The 21,021-nt window shown below is 39.5% G+C and overlaps 1 protein-coding gene across 1 annotated transcript in view; it reads right to left on the bottom strand.

Moving 5' to 3' along the window:
* Positions 1-18,990, bottom strand: part of ATR (Ataxia telangiectasia-mutated and RAD3-like protein) — a 43,453-nt gene extending 24,463 nt beyond the window's left edge. Inside the window, exons 1-9 of the mRNA XM_089154946.1 lie at positions 18,751-18,990; positions 18,529-18,673; positions 16,040-16,152; positions 15,128-15,462; positions 14,879-15,003; positions 3,585-3,729; positions 2,897-3,460; positions 2,669-2,744; positions 1,898-2,207 (exon numbers count right to left, since the gene is read on the bottom strand). Of these exons, the coding sequence (XP_089011072.1) occupies positions 1,898-2,207; positions 2,669-2,744; positions 2,897-3,460; positions 3,585-3,729; positions 14,879-15,003; positions 15,128-15,462; positions 16,040-16,152; positions 18,529-18,673; positions 18,751-18,907 (1,970 nt within the window). The 5' untranslated portion in view covers positions 18,908-18,990. The remainder of the gene's footprint in view (positions 1-1,897; positions 2,208-2,668; positions 2,745-2,896; positions 3,461-3,584; positions 3,730-14,878; positions 15,004-15,127; positions 15,463-16,039; positions 16,153-18,528; positions 18,674-18,750) is intronic.
* Between the last annotated feature and the right edge of the window lie 2,031 nt (positions 18,991-21,021).

Consider the following 21,021-nt stretch of genomic DNA (forward strand, 5'->3'; position numbering starts at 1 on the left):
CTAGAGTGGGCGCCTCCAGGCAACTCCAAAGTGGCTTACCTAGAGCTGGCCGAATCCTCAAAGAGGGGTATTTTGGTCAATTTCAGCCCTAATTATCTGCTGGAATTTAATTTCAGAATTTTAATTTAATTTTCAGAGTCCAGATTAGTTTAGAAGTCTTAGTTTGATTTGTTAGTTGAGTTCTTGAGTCCTTAGGAGTCTTTCTTTAAAGTAGGACTCTTATAAATAAGTTAGTATTTTATTTCAAGAAGAGTTAGCTTAGTTTATGAGGTTGTTATTTAGTTGTAAACAGGGTATCTTAAGTTATAAAGGAAACCCTAGTTAAGTTGGTTTCTAAGTTTTAGTTGAGTCCAAATAGAGTCTCCCAGTTCGAGTGAAGTTCTTTCCTTTTTATGTAAGGCTATAAATAAGCCAGTCTATGGCTGTAAACTTTAGTCAACATTCAATAAAGATTGAAGATTACTTGTGGGAAACAGGTTGTGATTCTCTTTGGGAGGGCCAGAGCGGATTTTCAGCTCTTTGAATTCAATTGCAGCATTTAAACTTCACGAACCAGCAGCCTCCACCTTCAACAGCAGCAAACCAAGTACCAAGCACCCCAGCCCCTTCCCCACCTCTTTCTCTCACTTGCGCACCTAGGAAAACCCCTCCCTGCATCGCAGCCCCTAATCCCCTCTACTGCACCCCTGCCAGCACCCTAGATCCCCTACCCCCTGCAACACACCCAAGCCCCTTCCCCACCCCTCGCCTACCCTGCAGCTCCCCCATTCCTTGTCTTTTCTCTCTCAGCCCCCTTTCTTTCCCTCTCTAAGTCTTGTGGCAGATCCGAAAACCAGAAAGAAAAGGAAAAAAAGAAAGAAAGAAAAGAGACAAAAGAAAGAAGAAATGAAAGAAAGAAAACGAAAGATCAAGAAAGATTGCCCAAGAATTTACAAAGAAATCTTCCCTCCTCTTTACCCTTTTTCATCATCCCTAATCCCTCCCATACCCAACCACAGGCTTCTTAGGAATCCTTAACACACCTTACATCCGACATTAATTTTGGTTATCCTATAACCAAGTAAACCATCCCACATTAGGGTTTTGATAAAACCCTAATTTTCCCCTTTTCTAGATTCCTTCCATAAATTCTTTAGGATCTACAAACATCCCAAACCTCCCCCAACCCAAGTTAGACAATATATCTCTTCTCCTTTCACATCCAAACCACCCCATAGGTTATCTAGAAATTTTGAATCATCCCAAAGAATTTTAGATTTAGTTGCAGGAAGATTCTAGGCAACCCTTAATTTCTTCCAAGAAACCCTAACCCTAAAATTGGGTTTACAACTTTACATCAGTTAGCTAGGAGATCCATTGTCAAAGTTAGGTGAGAGATTGGTGTTAGATGTAGACTTCAACTTTTTTAAAGTACTGTATAAGACGTAAGATCCTTGAGTTCAATACAAGAAATCATTAACTACTGTATCAACTTTAATGTTCTTTAATGTTTCTCTTAAGCCTTAACTAAATGCCTGCTCAAACCCTCGAGGTAAATTTAAAGAAAAATAAAACAGAAAGGTCAAGAAAATCTACATAGAAGCAGAAGACTATGATTTGCTTTTGACAGTAATCCATTTCTACCCTTTCCAATGATGCATTTGCATGCTTTCAGGTTAATTCTGAAGTTTTGGAACTTCAATTACTAATGTCTGCGTGGCAAATAGAAATGGAATTCAATAATACTATCACTGGGCGAAGCCATAATAAATTTTAGTACAACTTTCCATCTAAGACATGAAATTACCTTTGTAAGGATGCATCATATTATTAACAGATTTTTCCAGTATTTCTTCCTGATTTAATCTTGTATGATGTATCTTTGATTAAGGATTGTATGTTATAATGATTGACTTACTCTAGCCTTCTGAAGATATCAGCCAAGAGGCCAAAACCAGACCAGATGATAATCATTGGCATAGAAATAACAGCTTCAGCTCTAACCTCTTCAACTTCATCTTGGAGAGCCAAATCCAAGACCTCAAGATCTCTTTCACACTTTATTCTAATTCCAATCTTGGAAAGAACTTGAATAGAAAGACACTTTGCCTTCCGAATGTGATGCTCTTGTCCAACAGCATGAGAATGAGTCCATGGAAGCTTCAGTACATCTGTAAAATCCACATCAACTCCTGTATTTTTGAAAAGCTTGCTCTCAGGGAAGGAACCTATAACAAAAGAAATTTTTAAAAAGAAGGGATGTCAGATACTGCATAGAATGCAAATTAACAAGCTCAAATACGATATATCTAAACCAGTAAGCAATTCATTATAAGCATTTTCACCACCACTGTTATTGCATTAATATATCATCATCATCGTAAGATCCAAAACAAGTTTTCCTATTGTAACCCTGTAACTGATTAAGAGTCTAATCTTGAGAAACTCTCATTGTAAAGTAACTGATTAAGAGTCTAATCTTGAGAAACTCTCATTTGACAATCATAAAAATGAGAGGGGGGGGTTTCTCAAATGTAATTTCTTTTTTTTTGGAAACAAATTTAAGTATTTATTTTTCATTTTTTGAAATTTCAAAGAAAAAGGGACTGGGGATTGCTGGAAGATAAGTTGTCAACTGCATCCCAAAAACTTCATGTCACCTAGGAAAAAAATGACGGTATAATCTTACTCTGCCAAAGCATTATGCTGTGGACTGCTTTCAAATAAATGGATAAATCAAATGTAACCAAACTTCTCTCCATTGTCTGCAAGAAGCAATTACCAACTTAATGAAAAATAGAAGTGAAACATACTCTTCATCACCAAGAAATAGAAACTGAGAACATTAACATACTCAGTCTATTTTTACCCACAAAAAGAGAAAAAAATGACAAGCTTTTAATGAATACGTACAAACCTGCTTAACTATCCAAGGAATCCAAGCAAATATTTGCTGAAAAATGAGAAGTGAAAGACTGGTGTGCGGGAAGTTGCAAAAGGCAAGGCATAGCATGCTAAGACTTGTTATTGCAATTTCAGGTCTCAAACAGTTAGTTTTACTGCTGTTAGGTTTTAGTAGATTAACATATGAAAGAAGTAATCCATGCATAAAATCTGCAAACTCTTCATGTCCTTCACATGTAAGTGTAGAAGTAGGCTCAACCGACATCATAACATTAGCATTGCTAACCAGCCTTCCCTCATCTGTTTTTTGGCACTTAATCTTAAAATTTTCTGGGCCCTTAGCCGGCCTCTTCTCTCCAACCTGTAAACTCTCAATTCCTCCACTTGGGATCCCTACACCATTATTAACCACTCCACCAACTCGATCAGGACCAAGTATACATATGGCTACTTGTATGCAATCTATTAAAGCCAAGCAAGGTTCTGCAAAGCAGAGCATGTTGATTAGGGTTTCTGGCCTCCAAATATGAGGGGGGCAGGTTTTAGCTACCCTCATATATGCACTGCACATTGCAACCTGCAAAAATGAAAGCAACCAAACCTTTACAGGGAATCAACTTGTATAAACTACATAGGAGCAGATAGAAATGTGCCACATTTGAATACAGGATTGTCTAATATACAAAAAAGGTGCCACTAACCTTGAGTTCAGGGCTGTCTGTGCTCTCTATTGATTTAGGGAAAACACTGATTATATCTCCAGCTGTGAACTCAACAACATCATCTGAACAACTAGAGTGCAGAGCATGAAGGCAAGTGCCCATGGAGGAATCGTAAACCGTGCTTCTGCAGTTTTAGCCCATTAGTGACAGAGGGAAAGAAAATGGAAAGAGATACAAGCTCAATTAAAATACTTTTTGCAAGTACTTGCAGACTACAGAAAAACCAGAGCATGGAGGAACCCACCAGACAACAGACACCAATAACTAAATCTTTCAGGTAAAATTCGTGGCCCATTAGACAATTACAATCATCTAACCTATAAATCTATCAAGGATGACCAAATAACAGGAGGACATAGAATTCAACAAAACCTGATCCTAAATACTTCATTTACTTGGGGTTAGCTACCCAAATTAGTTCTGCAACTCCACTCACTGTCGTTTTCTACATTAAATCATGAGCAGACTTCTCCTGTTACTTCAACCAGAGTCATTTCGCCCTTCCCTTCTTCAAACAACTTCCAATTGCAGTCTTGCACCATCTCTCCTCATTGGAGCACTGATTGGTAAGGACTCAGGTGATGGCCCCAACAATCAGGTGGGAGATGCACTCAAGCTGGACTAGATTGGTGATTAGCGTTCAGATAAGGAATAACAGCAAATAACAACTAAAAAAATTAAGGAAACCGGCAATATAAGAAAGGGTAGAATAATGTGACAAGAATCTGAACAACAGAGACATACTTAATACTTAATACTTAGCACTTAATCTGGGTGAATAAGTGACTAAAGATTGTAATGAAACTGAGCTCATTCCAAGATAAAGAGCTTATAACTATGCTAGTGATGCACCCATATCATCTTCACTCAAACCATCTCAATCAATTTTTTTTCATTTATACCTTGTGAAGAGATTCTTCTGTCTGCTGCACCCTATCACAATGTTTTCCGTTGCCGCAATTTCCAGTCATGTTCTCCTGAGATGTTCCACCATTATCTCCTTGTTTCCGATGAGCCCCTTCTGTGTTTATACCTGATTCAATGACCACAGGTCTGAGGGAACCAGCGGTGATAACTCCTCTAGAGGCAGTGGCAGTTGTATACTGGGGTCATCCTCGTACCCATGGCCATTCTTGGTTGCTTCAACCAGGTCCTATCAAGTTGGATGGACAAAATTACCTCACCTGGTCACTTGCCTACCTTCTTACCATCCATGGCAACAATTTCACAGGTCTTATTCCAGTTCATACACCCAGGCATATGGATCCTATGGCTGCTTGCACCTTGCTCGCTAATGACACCCTTTAAATGTCATTCCTGCTCAATTATGTGGAGCCTTTCATCAGTCCTAGCTTTGTCATGCTCAACTCAGCCAAGGAAATCCAACAAAATTTCACAGGCTGATAACAATGTCCAACCCTGTAAAATCCAACAGAAAGCCTGTGCACAACTAAGAATTAATTTTCTCACTGTATATTGCTCTGTTTTGCATATTCACTTGCAACAATTGGATTGGTATCATCCTATGGTTTGCTAGGATGAAGTGGGAACCTTTCAAAAGGAACACAAGTTGGAAGGCATTTATGAATTCTTAATTCTGGTCCATAACACTTTCCCACTCTGCTTCAGGCCCATAATATGATTCAATCTGAATAACATTTCCACCCTGTAAAGATGCCTTCTATTCCTGCATGTTCAATTCTTCTTGCAACTCCAACTGCACCAGCCACCATGCACAAAGCACCATTGATTACTAGGCTCATCTTCCAAGACTCATAACAGTGCTTTTACTGCTGCACCCTTCTCTGCAGATCAACTGGCTGCCTTCCAGCTCATGATAACACAGAACTACAGAAGGCATCCTTCCTTCTTTGGCCCATCTGTAATCTTATTCAGTTGGGTATTTCCATGTTTCTTCTGCTTCTAGTCCCTTGCGGCTTCTCAATTCCAGTGTTGTGGATCATGATATTATGACCAGTAGCTCTGAGGTCTTCTGTACCCTTGTCCTGGTCGGGGACAAGGTGCGCATTGCTGACGGGTCTATCTCCAGTAAAGGGTTACATGCAACCCCCAGTATTTCTCCTGTGTCTGTTCTCCACATCCCTAGATTGTGTGCCAGTTTACTTTCTATTTATCCTGACTCCTGACTGTGGAATTTAACTGTTCTGTTCACATTCTTTCCCATTCATTGCTTGTTTCAGGATCTGTTGACAAGCTCAACGATTGTTATGTTAGGTCCATGATGGCTTACCAACTTAGATTCTCCTTCCACTACCATCTCTTCTCCATTTCAGCTAATTCCCTCAGTTTGGACCCTGCTCTTACTCATCTGACCCAATGGCATCGTCTAGGACATCTTTTGACAGTTAATGCCTAGTTTTTCTTTCTCTGGAGAAACTTTGCAGTTTGGATCAGTTGAATTATGATGTGTATGAAATACACTAAACATACTCGATCCTGTAATCCCCCTACTAATATTAGAAGTGATTGCTCTTTTAGTCCATTATTCATTTTGACTAGTGGGGTCCTTCTTGGACTGTAAGTCATAATGTTTTTCAATAGTTCAATACTTCTATTGATAGTTATACTCATCTCTGCTCCTACTTGGGCTTAAATTCTTCACAATAAATTCAAAGTTTTATTGCTTTTAGCTCTTCCATGCCACGATTAAATCAGTTCACGTCACAGGTCAGATCCAGTGATACTGGCACAAAGTACACTGATGGTCACTGATGTAACAAGCACTACAATTAGGACTAAACCTCAGTTTTTCAGGTATGATCTTCGTCAATTCTCAATGAACAGCAGCCAGGTCAATTCCGAATTACCCTGCAGCTTAGAGTTCTTAGCTGAGTTAGGTTTTGAAAGTTCTGTACTTAAGTTTCTAATGTTGACAGCAGCTGTACTTGACCTAATGTGACCTGAGGATGAGCTTATTTAAATTCCAAACCTTGTCAAGAGGGGAATGGTTTTGGAGGGGAAGATAGGGTTTGGCCAGGCTGTATTAAGGCTGAAACTTGAGAGGATTAATTCTGTTTTATAGTTCTGTAATTTCAGAACTAAGTCCTTAAGGCCAGGGTTCAAACTAGGTTTCCTACTTGGCTGAGGACTCTTGGTTAGGGTTAGGGTTTGAAGGGAGGTAGAGAAGGTCTGGGGGAAGGTACTCCTAAAAAGGTTTAGGGTTTAGTTGAGGGGTTTGGTAGTTATGAGAGTTTTAGTGAAACTAAGATTAGCTTTTCTATAAGTTGAAGACGAAGTGCAGAAAATTCTAAACTAATTGAGATGGAGGTCTATTGATGATGGAAGGAGAGGAATGCGATCTCAATGAAGGGGTTTTAGGTGAAGGGGGCTAGGGTATGGAAGGTTTTAAGAAGAAGGAGTGGACTGTGATGCTGCAAGGAAGAGGGGGAGGGGAAGGAGTGTTGTGCAAGGGTTTGGGAGGGATTAGGGTAGGGTAGGGGCGCAGGGAATGCACTGACTTGGTTGGGGTGAAGGGACACGTGCTGGTTGCTACAATGTGAATGCCTCTATGCTGCCCCAAGCTGATGAAGGGGAAGATGCAAGCTGGGCGTTGCAGAAAAATTGCAGAAACTCAAACACTAAGGCAGTGGGCTTCTTTCTAGGATCCCACAACGTCCATAGTCTTCCTTAAATTCTGTTTTCATTCAATCAATCATAAACTGTTTTGTTACATGAGGGGGTGGCTCTATTTATAGCCTTACATTGAAGGAAAATTAAACTAGGACTCAAAAAACAGAAAATCAACTTGGACTCAACTTAGAGAACCCAGATTGGATTAAAATTCACTATTACAACAAGACTTAACTTTCTAAACTAGAAAAAGACTCTTAGGTTAGAATGCCTAAACAAATACAATTTGCAAAATAAGCAACCAACTTCCAAAAGGAATCCTACTTGAAAAGTGGACTCCAGCTAGGATTCCTACTTGAACAACGACTCTTTGGTAACTTGTTAACCAAGGATTCAAACTCAAAACAAGAAGTAGGTCTAAACTCCTGGTAGAAAGTGGTGTATAACTAGGGAAATCCCTTCTCTAACTAAGACTCTAACCACTTATCCAATCGAAAAACAAAAAGTAGATGTTGGATCCGAAAATTATCATGGACTCAAATGGACCCTTTTGCACCTTTTAGGGTCCGTTTTGGGGCTCAAAAATCTGAGGTGCCCTATGTTTGCCAACCCTGGTTACATCAGCCAATTTCAGTAACTCCTCAAATCTTCCCCCCCCCCCCCCCCCCACAAAAAAAAAAGACACTTGTGTTTGGACACCAAGACAAAATGCCATTCCAAAGGGCAAAAAGTGTTTCCTTGGTTTGAATCTTTAACCCCTAACAATTATGTATTCTTTTAATCATTGTCTTTTGAGTCCATCCCACTGGAAGGAGGCCATACTGATCCAAAGCGGCAGCCGCCATGTGATTTAACCTAGGGTTCTTCAGGAGGATTTTCTGTTAACTAGAACCAGCAAATAAATGGGTTATCAAAAGGTTAGGGTTTTATTGATGGGTTTGTTTAGGATAAAGAAAGGGGAAATATGGGTTATCAAAAGGTTAGGGTTTTATTGATGGGTTTGTTTTGGATAAAGAAAGGGGAAATTTTAGGTTATGGGATGCTTGGAAAATTATGGGTTTTCCTATGGGATGGTTTTGGAGAGGAATTATGGCTAAGTTTAGGTTACAAAAACCTAGGATAGGCTGAAGAATTGTGCATCTTGGTTATGGGAAAGATTAGGGAAGGGCTTAGGGTTTTAACAATCAGAAAGATGGGATAGATTTTGGGAACTTAAGGGTTTAGGGATACCCACAATACTTTGTGTTGGGGAAATGCCACATCAGCCTCTATTAATTTTGATGATAACAGACACAAGGTACTAATGTTTATATTGATTTGTATATGCCTAGTTCAAGCCAAGAGTAATGGACCAAGCCCAACTCATGACAGAGGATCAAAGTCCTAAGCAATGGCCCAGTCAAGATGGACAGGAAGACTAAGTCAAGTGAGCATGAAGACTAAAGCACAAGAAGAGTAAGAGTGAAGATGAAGCTCAAATCAAGCTCAAGACAATAGATGTAGTATACTTAGGGCCTAGGACACCTCTCATGCACATATAAACTTGTATTTGCACTTAATTAATGAAATCATGAGCATCATGTCATTAGATTAACCTAGGACATGTTAGGAGAGTGTTCCAGGACATAGGGTTGGTTAGGAAGACAAAAAACCCCAATAAATCCACTTATTGTCCCAACGGAGCACCGTCTCCTTGGAACAGTGCACCGTTTTGGACTAGTGCGCTTTGTAAATAAAGTTGCATCACAATGGCTTAACGGATCAATCCATCTGGCCAAACAGCGCACCATCCAGCCCAAATGGCATATCATTTGTACCATTTAAACCCCAACAGCTATATTTTCCCAAACGATGCATTGTTTCCCCAAATAGCACACGGTTTCAGGTAAAATGTGACTATAAATTCTAGTTGTTAGGACTTGGGCTAAGGCACTTGAATGCCCTTTTTATAAACCCAACTACCCTCATTTGAGAGCCTCTATCTTGTACATTGAATACACTCACCATACACTCTCAAGCTCTCAAATTCTCAATCTCATTTGCGTTCTTACCTCTCACTATCACTCAACCCTTGAAGCATATTCCAATGAAGAAAAGCAAGATCATTGGAGCTACGTTGAGGTGATTGAAGGCTTTTGGGAAGGTCTTTTGTTTTGCAACTCATTTACATTGTGCATCCACTCCATTTGCATCACACACACACACAAAGGGTAAAATGTCACACCCCTTGTTAGGTAATATTTTACCAATCTTGCACTTGCTATTTTCAATTCTAGTCTAGGTGAATTAGAATTTGTAAGGGTGCTCTTGCTGTAGGACAAACAAAGATTGTAGAGGGTGCTCTTGCCCTATTAGAACAAAGATTGTAAAATGTGTTTTTGCCCTAAGACCAAACAAAGATTGTAAGGGTTTGATCCTCTACCTATTTTACTGAACGAGCTCACTAGTGAAAATCTCTCTTGAGACCAAGAGAGGAGTGGACGTAGACTTGTTAAGTCGAACCACTATAAAATTCCTTTTGTTGTAACGTTTGCAAAATTTTCCCAAGTTGAATTTCAATTTGTCAGTTAAATTGTAAATTTGTAATTCGTCGCCACTAGAGGTAACCTATTCCCCCCCCCCCCCCACACACCTCTAGGTTACATTAACACTTTGGGATGAGGTGGGGATGGCTGGGGACTTTGATATGGAAGCTGGAGAAGGGATGGGCTAATATTTTCAGTAAGGATTAAGGAAAGAATTAGGGTGATGTTGAATTGAAGACATATTTAAGAAAAAAAAACCCATTGGGTCAAGCCCATCAAAGGCCTAAAGCTATCATCCAAATCCGCCATTACTCGTCGTGGCACTGGATACCATTGTTCTCCTTGTCAAATAGAAGAATCGTCCACGACATGATAGTACTTAGATTTATGCTAACGATTTCAAGAAAATCGATCCCGATTTGTATGAACGTTACATGTCATTCATTCATTCGTCATAGACGAATGTTTTCAAGCCGGGGAGAGTTGATGCAGAATTGAAGACATATTTAAGAAAGAAGAAGCCCATTGGGTTAGGCCCATCAAAGGCCTAAAGCTATCACCAAATCAGCCCATGGCTTTCATGGGCTAGCACTATTTAACTGGTTAAAGTTAGCCAACATATTTTGATCTCCATGGTCTAGACCTAAGCCCAAATCTAGTTCTTAAAAAGTTAATAAAAGGGGTTGTGCTTTGAAAATAAAAGAACTCATTGTCAAATGAGTTTTCCTTTTCTTTTTTTTTTTGGATGATTAAATAATTCATTACCAAAAGAAGAAAATACAATAGCACATGCGACAAGCAAGCTTGACAGAGCGAGAATAGAGCCTCAGCTAACAAGCAACCTAAGAGGCAATGGCCAAGCAACTAGCAACATTAAAGCAAAGATATACAAGCAAAGAGGCTCAAGGGCGAGACAATGAGCCAAGCAACAATATATGGGCAATAACAATAGCAACTTGATACATAGCACAAGAGTATAGCCATATGTGCATGGATCCAGCAGTAGCAACACATTTGCAAGGGTAGGTAGCAACACAAGAAAGAGAAAGAGCGAAAAATAGATTAGACTCCAAAATAGTTTGAGAGTTCAAAAACGAGAGCTCTCATGGCTTTCCCCCAAAGCCAGAGAATCCATCAATGGCTAAACCCTCGACAAATTGGAGCAAATCCCAGAAACAGGAAGGGAAGAGAAGGAAAAGCAAAGGGAGAAAATGGTTGAAATCGACACAAGAGAGCAGATAAGAAGAGAATATATCAGGGTTGGAGAAGTTCGGAGAGTACAAAATGATGGCTCTCAAGGCTTCCCCCAAAGCTAGAGAGACCAGCAAAGGCTAGTACCCTCAACGAACAGAATGAAACCATGATACAGGAAGGAGAGAGGGCCAGAGAAGGAGAAGCATAGGGAGGAGAAACTTCTGGATTGAGAATGAGCTCGATTAGGAGAAAATAGCTATAGTGGCCCTTAGGGTTTCCCCACCAAAAGAGCCATTAAGGACAAGAACCCCCAACGAGCAAGCTGAAACCAGAAATAGAAAGGGGAGAGAGAAGAAGAGAAGAGGAAGGAGAAGATACCATAACTGGGAACGAAATAGAAATGGAACCCTGAAACAGCCAATCTCAAATTATTTTTTTTTTCGGACAGAGGAGATGGTAGAGCAGAGAGGGGAGAAGATGGAAGCAATGGTAGGAAACAGGGAGGAGATGAGATCGAGAGGAGAAGAAGAAGCAGAGGGAGAGAGAAGAATCAAGATGTAGAGGAGATGAGAACCAGCATAGAAACAGGTAGTAGATGAGATTGAGAAAATGAGAAAAGGAGAGAGAGGAACGAGAATCAGAAAGCGGGAAGGTAAGAGGGCAGAGAGACACAGGCGGCGACCTATGTCTCTCCGCCTCCAGAGTCACTCAACGCAGCAAAAGCAAAGAGGAGGAGGAGGAGAGATGTACAGATGGAGGCAGAAGAGAGGACGGGAACAGAGTACGATTGCCGAGATCTGACGCTTTGTCTCTGCTGTTTCACGGGCGACCGAGAAGATGAAGACGATGAAAGCTTCTACTTCTGAATGGCAGAGCCCAGCAAGAGGATGAAGGAGAATAAGATCTGGGAGACAGAGACGCAGCCGCAGAACTGAAACTTGATGCAGACCGGAGAAGGAGCAGCCGCTTAACTTGCTGTTTCACTAGGGAGGAGGACCAGAACCGAAACTTGACTTTCCTTTGTCAAGAGTTAGGTAGTAGTTGAGTTATTAATACGTAGGTGGTGTTAGCTAGTGATTGAATGTTACCATTAATGTTTATGTCTCTTTAGAATGCTATATAAAGAGACTTATGTAAGAGATGAAGACACACAACTCATGAATTGAAATCAAATTGCTTTGTTAGCATTCCTTCTCTATGGAAAATCCTTGTGTTTGATCAAGGTAGGTTGGTGTTCGATCCAATCGATCCACCTTGCGGTGTGAAGCCCGGGTGTTACATTGTTATTTTCAATTCCTTCATATTGTCCTTTCAATTTCTTCATCATAGTTCTGCCCCTGTTTTGAAGAACTATTCAGCCCGTATTGTTATGCTATTATCGTTATAATACCACTCAAGTTTCAGCCTCTTTCACATCTGAATTCTGTTTCATCTTAAGTCTATCAAATCTGAAATTGATTCCCTTGAAAGGTCCTATTTGGCTATTGTTTTGATCAATCAAATACAGTACTACATTATAGGGAAGGCTAGGGTTTTATCAAACCCAAAAGGGGATGAATTTTGGGAACCAAAGTTTCAGTCTCACAATTGGGAGAGATTCAAATGGCATGGGATAAGGTAAGGATGCATAGGGTATGCTTGCGGTTAGGAAAAGGGGCGGGAAAAGTTTGTGGTTGGTTCTTGGGAATGATTCTTGAATTCTTGAGAGAATCTTGAATCTTTTCTTCTCTTTCTTGATATTTCTTCCTTCTTTCTTTCTTTTCTTTCTTCTTTTCTTTCTTTCTTTTCTTCTTTTCTTAAACTGATGCAAGATCAAGAAAGACAAAGAAGAGGGAAAGAGAAGGGGAAGGGGTGAAAAGCTGCTGACATGGGAGAAAAACTAGGGGTGGATGGGAGAGTTGCGCAAGGGCTTAGGTGGGAAAGAGAGAGGCTGGAATGAACTTACCTCAGAGGGAGACTTGACCTGCTCTAGTGGCTTGAGTTAGGTTGCTGCCGAAGCTTGAAGAAGGAAAAACTTGACGCAAATTGCAGAATTAGATCACACTCAGCCGTGGATCCTCCTAGGAACCCACGACTTACCCTTCATTCAATTCTCAGATTTTATTCAAGAACTCAAGACTGATTTCATTACTAACTCAATGGGCCCAATGGGCTATTTATAGCCTCATTACCTAAGCAATTTGACCAAGACTCAAATTGGGGAACCTTATCCGTAAAGGATTCCCCTTAAAAAAAAAGGACTCAACTAATTAATAACAAAAGGACTCTTAAAAGAAACCCTAATTTGACTCTTACATAAGACATTTTGAAGAAATCAAGTTACGAGCTCTGAGAAGTCCAACTTGAAAATTGAACTCTAACTCAGAGTCCTATGTATACTAGGACCCCGTCATAACTCACAAGATACTAATCCAAATAAAATAAATAAATAAATTTAGATAGGTCCATGGCCCTTGGATTGAGGGGGTTCCAACCAAACCCCTTTTGAGCCCCAAAAGGGCTGGGAAAATGACCAAAATACCCCAGGGTATTTGGCCAGCTTAGGATTCAGCCTTTTGACAACATCACCATGCTAGAGGAAATGCAGACAGTTAAAGAAGAATGGTGCCTGGGAAGTTGTCCCTCATCCTGAAGGGGAGAAACTAGTAGCGTGCAAATTCTGCTCACAGTCAAGTATGCAGCAAGTGGAACCAGAGAAAGATACAAGACGTCTAGAGGCCAAGGGCTTCACACAAACCTATGGGATTGATTACTAAAAGAGCTTTCTTCCCATTACCAAGATGAACTCTGTCAAGGCTTTACCATCTTGTGTCACAAACCAGGGGTGAAATTTTCAACGATTTGATGTCAAAAATGTATTCCTTAACATTGATCTTGAGTAAGTTTATATGGAGATACCTCTAGTATTTGCTTCACCACTTAATTCAGGTCGGCCTACAAGTTACAGAAATCCTTGACAGTTTTTGCAATCTCCGAGGACAGTGGGACCTGTCTGCCCAGTTCATGAAGGCAATGCAAAACTCAAGTAACCAATAGAGCCAAGCTGCTCACACCTTGTTTGCTTAACACAAGGATAGTCAGACTTACTGTGCTAGTTTATGTAATAGGGGAATTAGAGTCCTGTTTTATATATAAACAGCATTTTTTTTCCCTTTATCTTTTTCCTTTTACTTTCTGATTCACCTTCTACCTTCCTAGGTAGCTAGCTGTGATTTGGGGGGAATCACATATTATCAAGTGGGATGCACTCTTGTCCCATGGTATTCTCTCTCCTCCTTTTTCCTTCATCTCCTTCAACCTTCACAACTCTTGCTCTTTGTTTCTGATGACCCCCTTAGTAAAGAAAATAGCAGATCTTTCCAAAAAAGGGGTGACAACAGTAGCATCCATAGAAAGTCTCTTGGTCTCCTCACTTCAAAGATAGCTACATATTTCATCTGAGGGTTGATCTCTCCAAAACCTGTAGGCAAATGGATTGAAACCAAGGTTCAGCCCTCCACGTAAAATCAGCACCCCTTCCATTTCAAGTGTCATGTACACCTTGGTGTCATCCTCACGATTAGTCAAATTGATGCAAATCCAGAACTGAATCAGACTATTTTCCTTTAAATCGATTATGTGGTGTTTGTTTAAGGTGTGCAATGGTTAATGAACTCACCCTCTATGCACCATAAACATTTCCATGCATATTAAAGCGTATCTAGCATTTCTCTTACATAGCTCTATAGCGTCTCTTATATTAGCGTTGTGATTTGCTGCCTGATATCAATCCTTGACACCTAGCCCACTAGATCATTGACTAGGCTCAGAGGCATAGCGACCACATAGACATGCATAGAAAAAGATATCTCAAGTATTTCCACTTGTGTACCCAGTTAAACCTAAAAAGCACAACACCCAATGCATAATAAAAAGAGATCCTAGCAGCAGTGAAAGAAATATCTCAAGTGAAAGAATATGTACCTGAATGCTGGAAACTCACTTTCATCTTCAGCTAGTATGGAGGATATTGACCGAATAAACTTCTCACTAGGAACAACTTCAGCATCCAAAACCAACGTTGTGATACGTGCAAAGTCGAAACATGCCTTGCACAGCGTGTAAATTTCAGAAAATATATATAATTTTATATATGAATAAAATTGGCCTCACTAGAGATGAAGAAACTAGGAAGAAGAAACAGCAGTTGTTACTACTCAGGATACCACCCACCATATGCAAAGCATCATCCCCATAACATAGAAGATGACATGCAGCAGAAACAAATGATGCACTGATGAGCCCTTCCACATAAAGAGTTCCGTCAGTTAGGCATTTGCTGAGAAGCTTGACTGTCCATGTTGCAAAAGACTGCCACCTTGATTTATCTGTCAGGTCAATCATGATACCAGGGCCATCCGCAGCTTTGCAACAAGCAGGAAGGTCACTTAAGAGAAATGGAACTCCGGAAATTCCTCTAAAGGACTCATAGAAACACTTCAAAGACACTCTACTAGAAGCTGTGGTGCCCAGTTTTTCAGAATAGGCCAGTGCAATGTATAAAAGGTCTGTATACAAGAAAGATCAAATTAAGGTTTGGACTTTGGATCGGAATTTGAGGATTAATCAGAATGCCCAAAAAATAAAAAATAAAAGGCAAGAATGTTGTGTCTATGTTAAACAAAGCAACTTTGTGGCCTTCATGAACATATATCTCACCGAAGAACAGGTCCAAATTATCCAACATTTGGTCATATCCTAGATGAGCCACAACCTAGGAACCAGTGATTTTTATTTTATTTTATTCTGTTTTACTTTTACCAGCCATCCACAAATAGAGAGGAGAGAGAGAGTGAGAAAAAAAGAAAGTGCGCTGAATAGAAACCATTTTTCTGATAATTAGTAATGTTAAGGTGGTTCGGACTGCATGATATCTGAAAAACCATCCGAGATGAGGCACATAGAACAAAGATTGTCTGATGAAGTGGTGAGTAATGTAAAAAACTGCAAGCAAGCAGCTCTTGTGGTCCTTGAAAGACGCAAAACACTATCCTTTAGAAAACTTAGGCCTTGCTTAACTTGAATTTCTTTCTTTTTCTTTAGGCATACTTAGAAGAATATCCAGAGTAGCATGCCAGTGCATACCTTCAACCACCAACATGGCATCATTGAAGAACTGGCGGTATGCTTCTCGCTCCCCTGCACGGAGCAAGGATAGGAGGGATCCAACTGCCTCAAAAATCACTCCATGGCGTGACCTGAAAAATAAAATTGAATTAATCTCCTGGACATAAAGAAAGGCAAGATATGATCTGCGTGCATTCTGAACAAAAATGAAACATCAATCAAAAGAGAATTGAGATTATAGGTGCAAAGTCATATTGGTTAAAGGTAGAAAGTAGATCCTATCACTGTTTTAATACAAAAAGAGCTATAAAAGAAATAACTGGGGCCTTCCACTATTTCTTCTCCCCACCTCAACTTCTTGATATATTATCCTTTGCACCTTTTTGATTAATATATTTTCCATTCTTTTTTTAGCCAAAAAATATATATTTTCCATTCAACCCCTCAAAAGAAAAGGAAAAGTTGGAGAAAGACTAGGAGATTATACACCTGTCTACCCCCATCCAAACTGTTTTGAAGCAACACCTTTTAGCCATGCACATAAATGTCCTGTCCATCCTCCAAAAACCACATCCTGAATCCTAAGGTTAATATTCCAGGATAAAGATCTGGTTGAATCCACACGTGGCGGTTCAGGCTGCTCAACTCCATTTTTCTGAATTATCTTCCAACAAATACTCAATTTATCTGAAATGGGGGTATCAAAATAGAATTTAATAATGATTGGATTTTATTCAAGAGTAATAATCAGGTCATCACATGGTGATTTTGTGGTTATTAGATTAAAACCATAAAAACAACAGGTTTTTTGGGCATAAATTAAACAACAAAATCAAACAGCGTCATCAATTCTATTGTGGTTGACTACATGAATCCAAGCAAAACAAAAAAGGAAAAACTAAGGTCCAAACAAAAAGGAAATGAAGAAATGGGAAAAAGGGACAGGGAGTAGATCTGAAACGAAAAATGGAAAATGACAAATGCAAGATGGACAATAAAATGAAAAATGACACCACCCAGCAAGTCCGGATAAGAAGGGTGTACCTCTGCACAAGGTTCCTACCACTGCAGAGCCCAGGGAGAGCAAAAATGTACACAGCCTTGTAAAAAGAGGTCTACATCCAAAATCTGGGACACTGGACCAGCTCATTGTCCAAGCCAAACCCAGAGATCTACTTTTTGCATCCTTGCCTCTAGCTCACAGTTTTGTGCCACGAATTCTAGTAACCTGTAGGAAAGACAGGTTTCAATGGGCATCCTGGCTTGCCTCCAATGGAAATACTATCAGTCCCAAAGAGCTACACTTGAGAAAATTCTATAGAAAAGCCATATGTAACTGGCTCACATCATTTTTGTGCCTGAAATTTTTGTCTGGAAGGAAGAAAGACTTCAGTAGGAGGCCAAACAAGGACATGACTGGAAGTTGACTTGCCATCGGATGGAGAATTGGAGATCGATATCAATCTCAAAGACCTCTAGCTTGAGAGAAGCATAGAGAAGACATGGAGACACCTCATGCAACCTTACCTCTAGCTTGAGAGAAGCATAGAAAAGAAATGGAGACACCTCATGCAACCTTTCACCCATACTCAAGGATAATTTTTTTTCATCTAATCACTTTTAGTGTAAAAATTGCAATTGATCAACTGGCCATCCTATCATGGTTTTGAGATGATCTATGACCACTAGATGAGTTACTATTAATAGTTAAAATCCGGTGACAATTATAAATGTCATAGTTCAAATCGAGGAAGATTGTTGAACATGGCAACAACCTCCTGAAATGCAGAAATAGGAACAACATTGATGGACCACTTTCACTCAAAAGATTCAAAAAGCTACAAGTTTCTGAGTTCCCTCCTAACTGCTTAACAACCGTGGATCTTAATTGTGCAGCATACGATTATAAGCAGCTGTTAAAATTTTGAAATCACACCAGTAGGATATTACTTTTCTTTCTTTTTTCTTCCCCCCCCCCCCCCCCCCCCTTTAACTCACCTGTGTTGAAACAATCAATCCAAGAACCAGCTAAAGTCTCTGATAACAAAACTTTCAGTAAATTATAACTACAAATCAATTTCAATATGTAGCTTAGCCTTCATTCGGTATCTACTAAAACCTAATTTGTTTTACAGGTTTTATGACAAGGAAGATAAAATCAGGAGAAAAATCAAAAAAATCCAGCCAACTAAGTTCAATATTCTCAAGTCCCCGCGCAAAGAACTTCGAAGTATAAGAGTCCGAGTGGTACGAGAATTATAATGATTAAGTGGGAACACTAATCGGGTCTATCAGGGAATCACTATACACTCATATACAGACCAATTGTTGGAAGATTGATACTATTTGAGCTCGGGTAAGATGAGTTTATAAAAACTCGGGAACCAAAATTCAAGCAAACAAGTGCAAATGTGTGTGCTTATACCATTAGAGCTAGTAAATGCCGAACAAGAAAAATACATTTCAAGGTCGTCGTGAATAAGATGAGTTTAGAGAAAATTGCTCACCGAAATGCAGGTTCAGCAAAGAAAGGCAAAATACGGCCAATGACAGGTAGAACAGCAGCGGCTTTCCCATGGAAGAAGACACCGGGAAAATTCCGTGTGGTCTGTGACAGGAGCTTAAGTACTGCAATAACCTCTCTCTCGCTGGCTGCAATAAAGAAATCAATCGCATAGAACTTAGTATCAGTCAGAGAGAGTGAAGAGGGAAGAGAATAAGAAGACAACCTTTGGATGAAGGAACAACGTAAGTTTGAAGGAGATTAGGAAGAACGGCACGAAATCTTGATTCCAGTGGATCATCGTCGCCGTTGCTCGGAGGAGAAGAAGATGAAGCAGCGATGCGTTCACGGAGCTCGTGAATGAGGCTAGACAGGTTCGCCATGATAGCATTTGCCTCACCGTCACCGTCGTCTCTTCGGTTAGTCACGCCCTCCAAGTCACTATGTTCTCTCCCTGTCTTCCCCTGCTCCCTTTTCTTTGAATTATTAAAAGCAAAGGCGCGCAAATATTTATATCACTAGCGCGTAGTGCGCTAAACTTCCCCTGCATACCCACTCTTCGTCTTCGTCCCACGGTCCCACCCCGCCAGGCTCCGCCCTCAGTCCGACTTCTCTGTCTCTTGTCATTCCTACACCCTTTTAATTTAATTTGCCCCTTTTTATTTACGTGTGTTATTTTGGCGCTTGTTTACGAGTTATGCTAGCTTTTAAAAAAATAATAATAAGAATAAATACATTTAAAAATATATATTTTTGATGAAGAATCTCCATTTATATTGAATCTCTTACCTTTTTTTTTTCTTTTTTTGTTTTTCCTTTTTTTATTCGAATAAAAAAAATATATATATATATATATATATATATATATATATATATATTGTCCATCATAGTATTGGCTAGTAAAGAAACACAAAGATGTAGTATCAAGTCACTGATGGTTAAATGTTGAGTTTTGAGCCCCAAGGGTCCTATCGCCCAGATCCTTTTGGTTAATTCAAGATATGAACACATGCCATAGAGTCTATGCCTTATCTTAACATATTTCACACACAGGGTTCATTTTCGACCATCAAGCAATGATAGACTAAACTGGCAATCCTACATTCCATAGTTCAAATTACATTGTGGTGTCTCAGATGTTGGTCGAGACATTATATTGATCAAAAGTCCTAAATCAGTCCTATTAGATTCATTGGTTTCATTACTCCCGTAGTTGTTAGGGTAGCAAAAATTTAAGTAGTTTGGGTGATTGAAAAGTAGAGTAAGTAGTCACTTTTGAGTTTTTCATTTTAACTACTATTTCAATAAGACTTTCTAGATATTGTTGCGGCCACGCTGTATTTGGATACTTTGGCAAGAAGGATGTGATACTGTAATCGTTGAATCAAATATGGGTTATTGGAATACTTTCCTTCTTTACCAATTATAGGCCCATAGAGATTGCAAACAGGGTAGCACCGATCTTATCATTATCATCCACTTCATCTAACTCCATCGTTAAAAACTTTCCATTAGCGCTTATTCCTACACCCAAACTTGCTTTCTTCATGGATGCATGAGATACCCCTATACATAATAGCATTGGTGAGTGAAGCATAGATAATTCCTAGGCAACATCATGTAATTGGTGATTCATTGTAGTAGTATTTCTATGGGGATGGTTCTGCCTGTGGGTGCTTAGATAAAGATTTCGATTGAAATTCCTTTATCCAAAAGCAAATATTATTCATAACTCGAGCTGTGTTGGGTTTTTGTTTCTTAAAAAGCACATTATTTATTTATACCCATAAATAGTAACAAATAATACTAAAGCAATAAAAGAATCAGCGAGAGGTTTCTTTGTCCATCATAGTATTGGCTAGTAAAGAAACACAGAGATGTAGTATCAAGTCACTGATGGTTAAATGTTGAGTTTTGAGCCCCAAGGGTCCTATCGCCCAGATCCTTTTGGTCAATTCAAGATATGAACACATGCCATAGAGTCTATGCCTTGTCTTCACATATTTCACACACGGGGTTCATTTTCGACCGTTAGGCAATGATAGACTAAACTGGCAATCCTACATTCCATAGACGCCAAAATAAAATTTTAAATTTCGGGTGAATTTGTAGTTTCCATAAGAATTACCACCATTGTGAGAAGGTATTGCAATCATTTAGGTATTTTTGTCTCTACAATAATGACCCCGCCAATTTAGCAGAATACTTGCCATTGGGAAAGACTTTTGATACCCACTTATCATTTGAAGAGGTTAGTAGAAAATTAGATAAAACAGATGAATAGAGGTTAAAAGTTGAGAGATACTCCTTACTGAGCTCAATGTTCATCTTCATTTGTTCAACCCTAGTTTATGATGCCCAAACTTGGGCATCATTAAATTTAGTCACAATAGATACTCCCTCATTAAGCCAAGGATCAAACCACAAGGAAGTGTCATATCCATTTCCAACAACTCGTTGAACCATTCCTTCAAGCAAAGGTATTATACTATAGATA

Source organism: Hakea prostrata, chromosome 5 (assembly GCF_041222555.1).
Source record: "Hakea prostrata isolate BN-2017 chromosome 5, UWA_Hpros_2, whole genome shotgun sequence".
NCBI lineage: Eukaryota > Viridiplantae > Streptophyta > Magnoliopsida > Proteales > Proteaceae > Hakea > Hakea prostrata.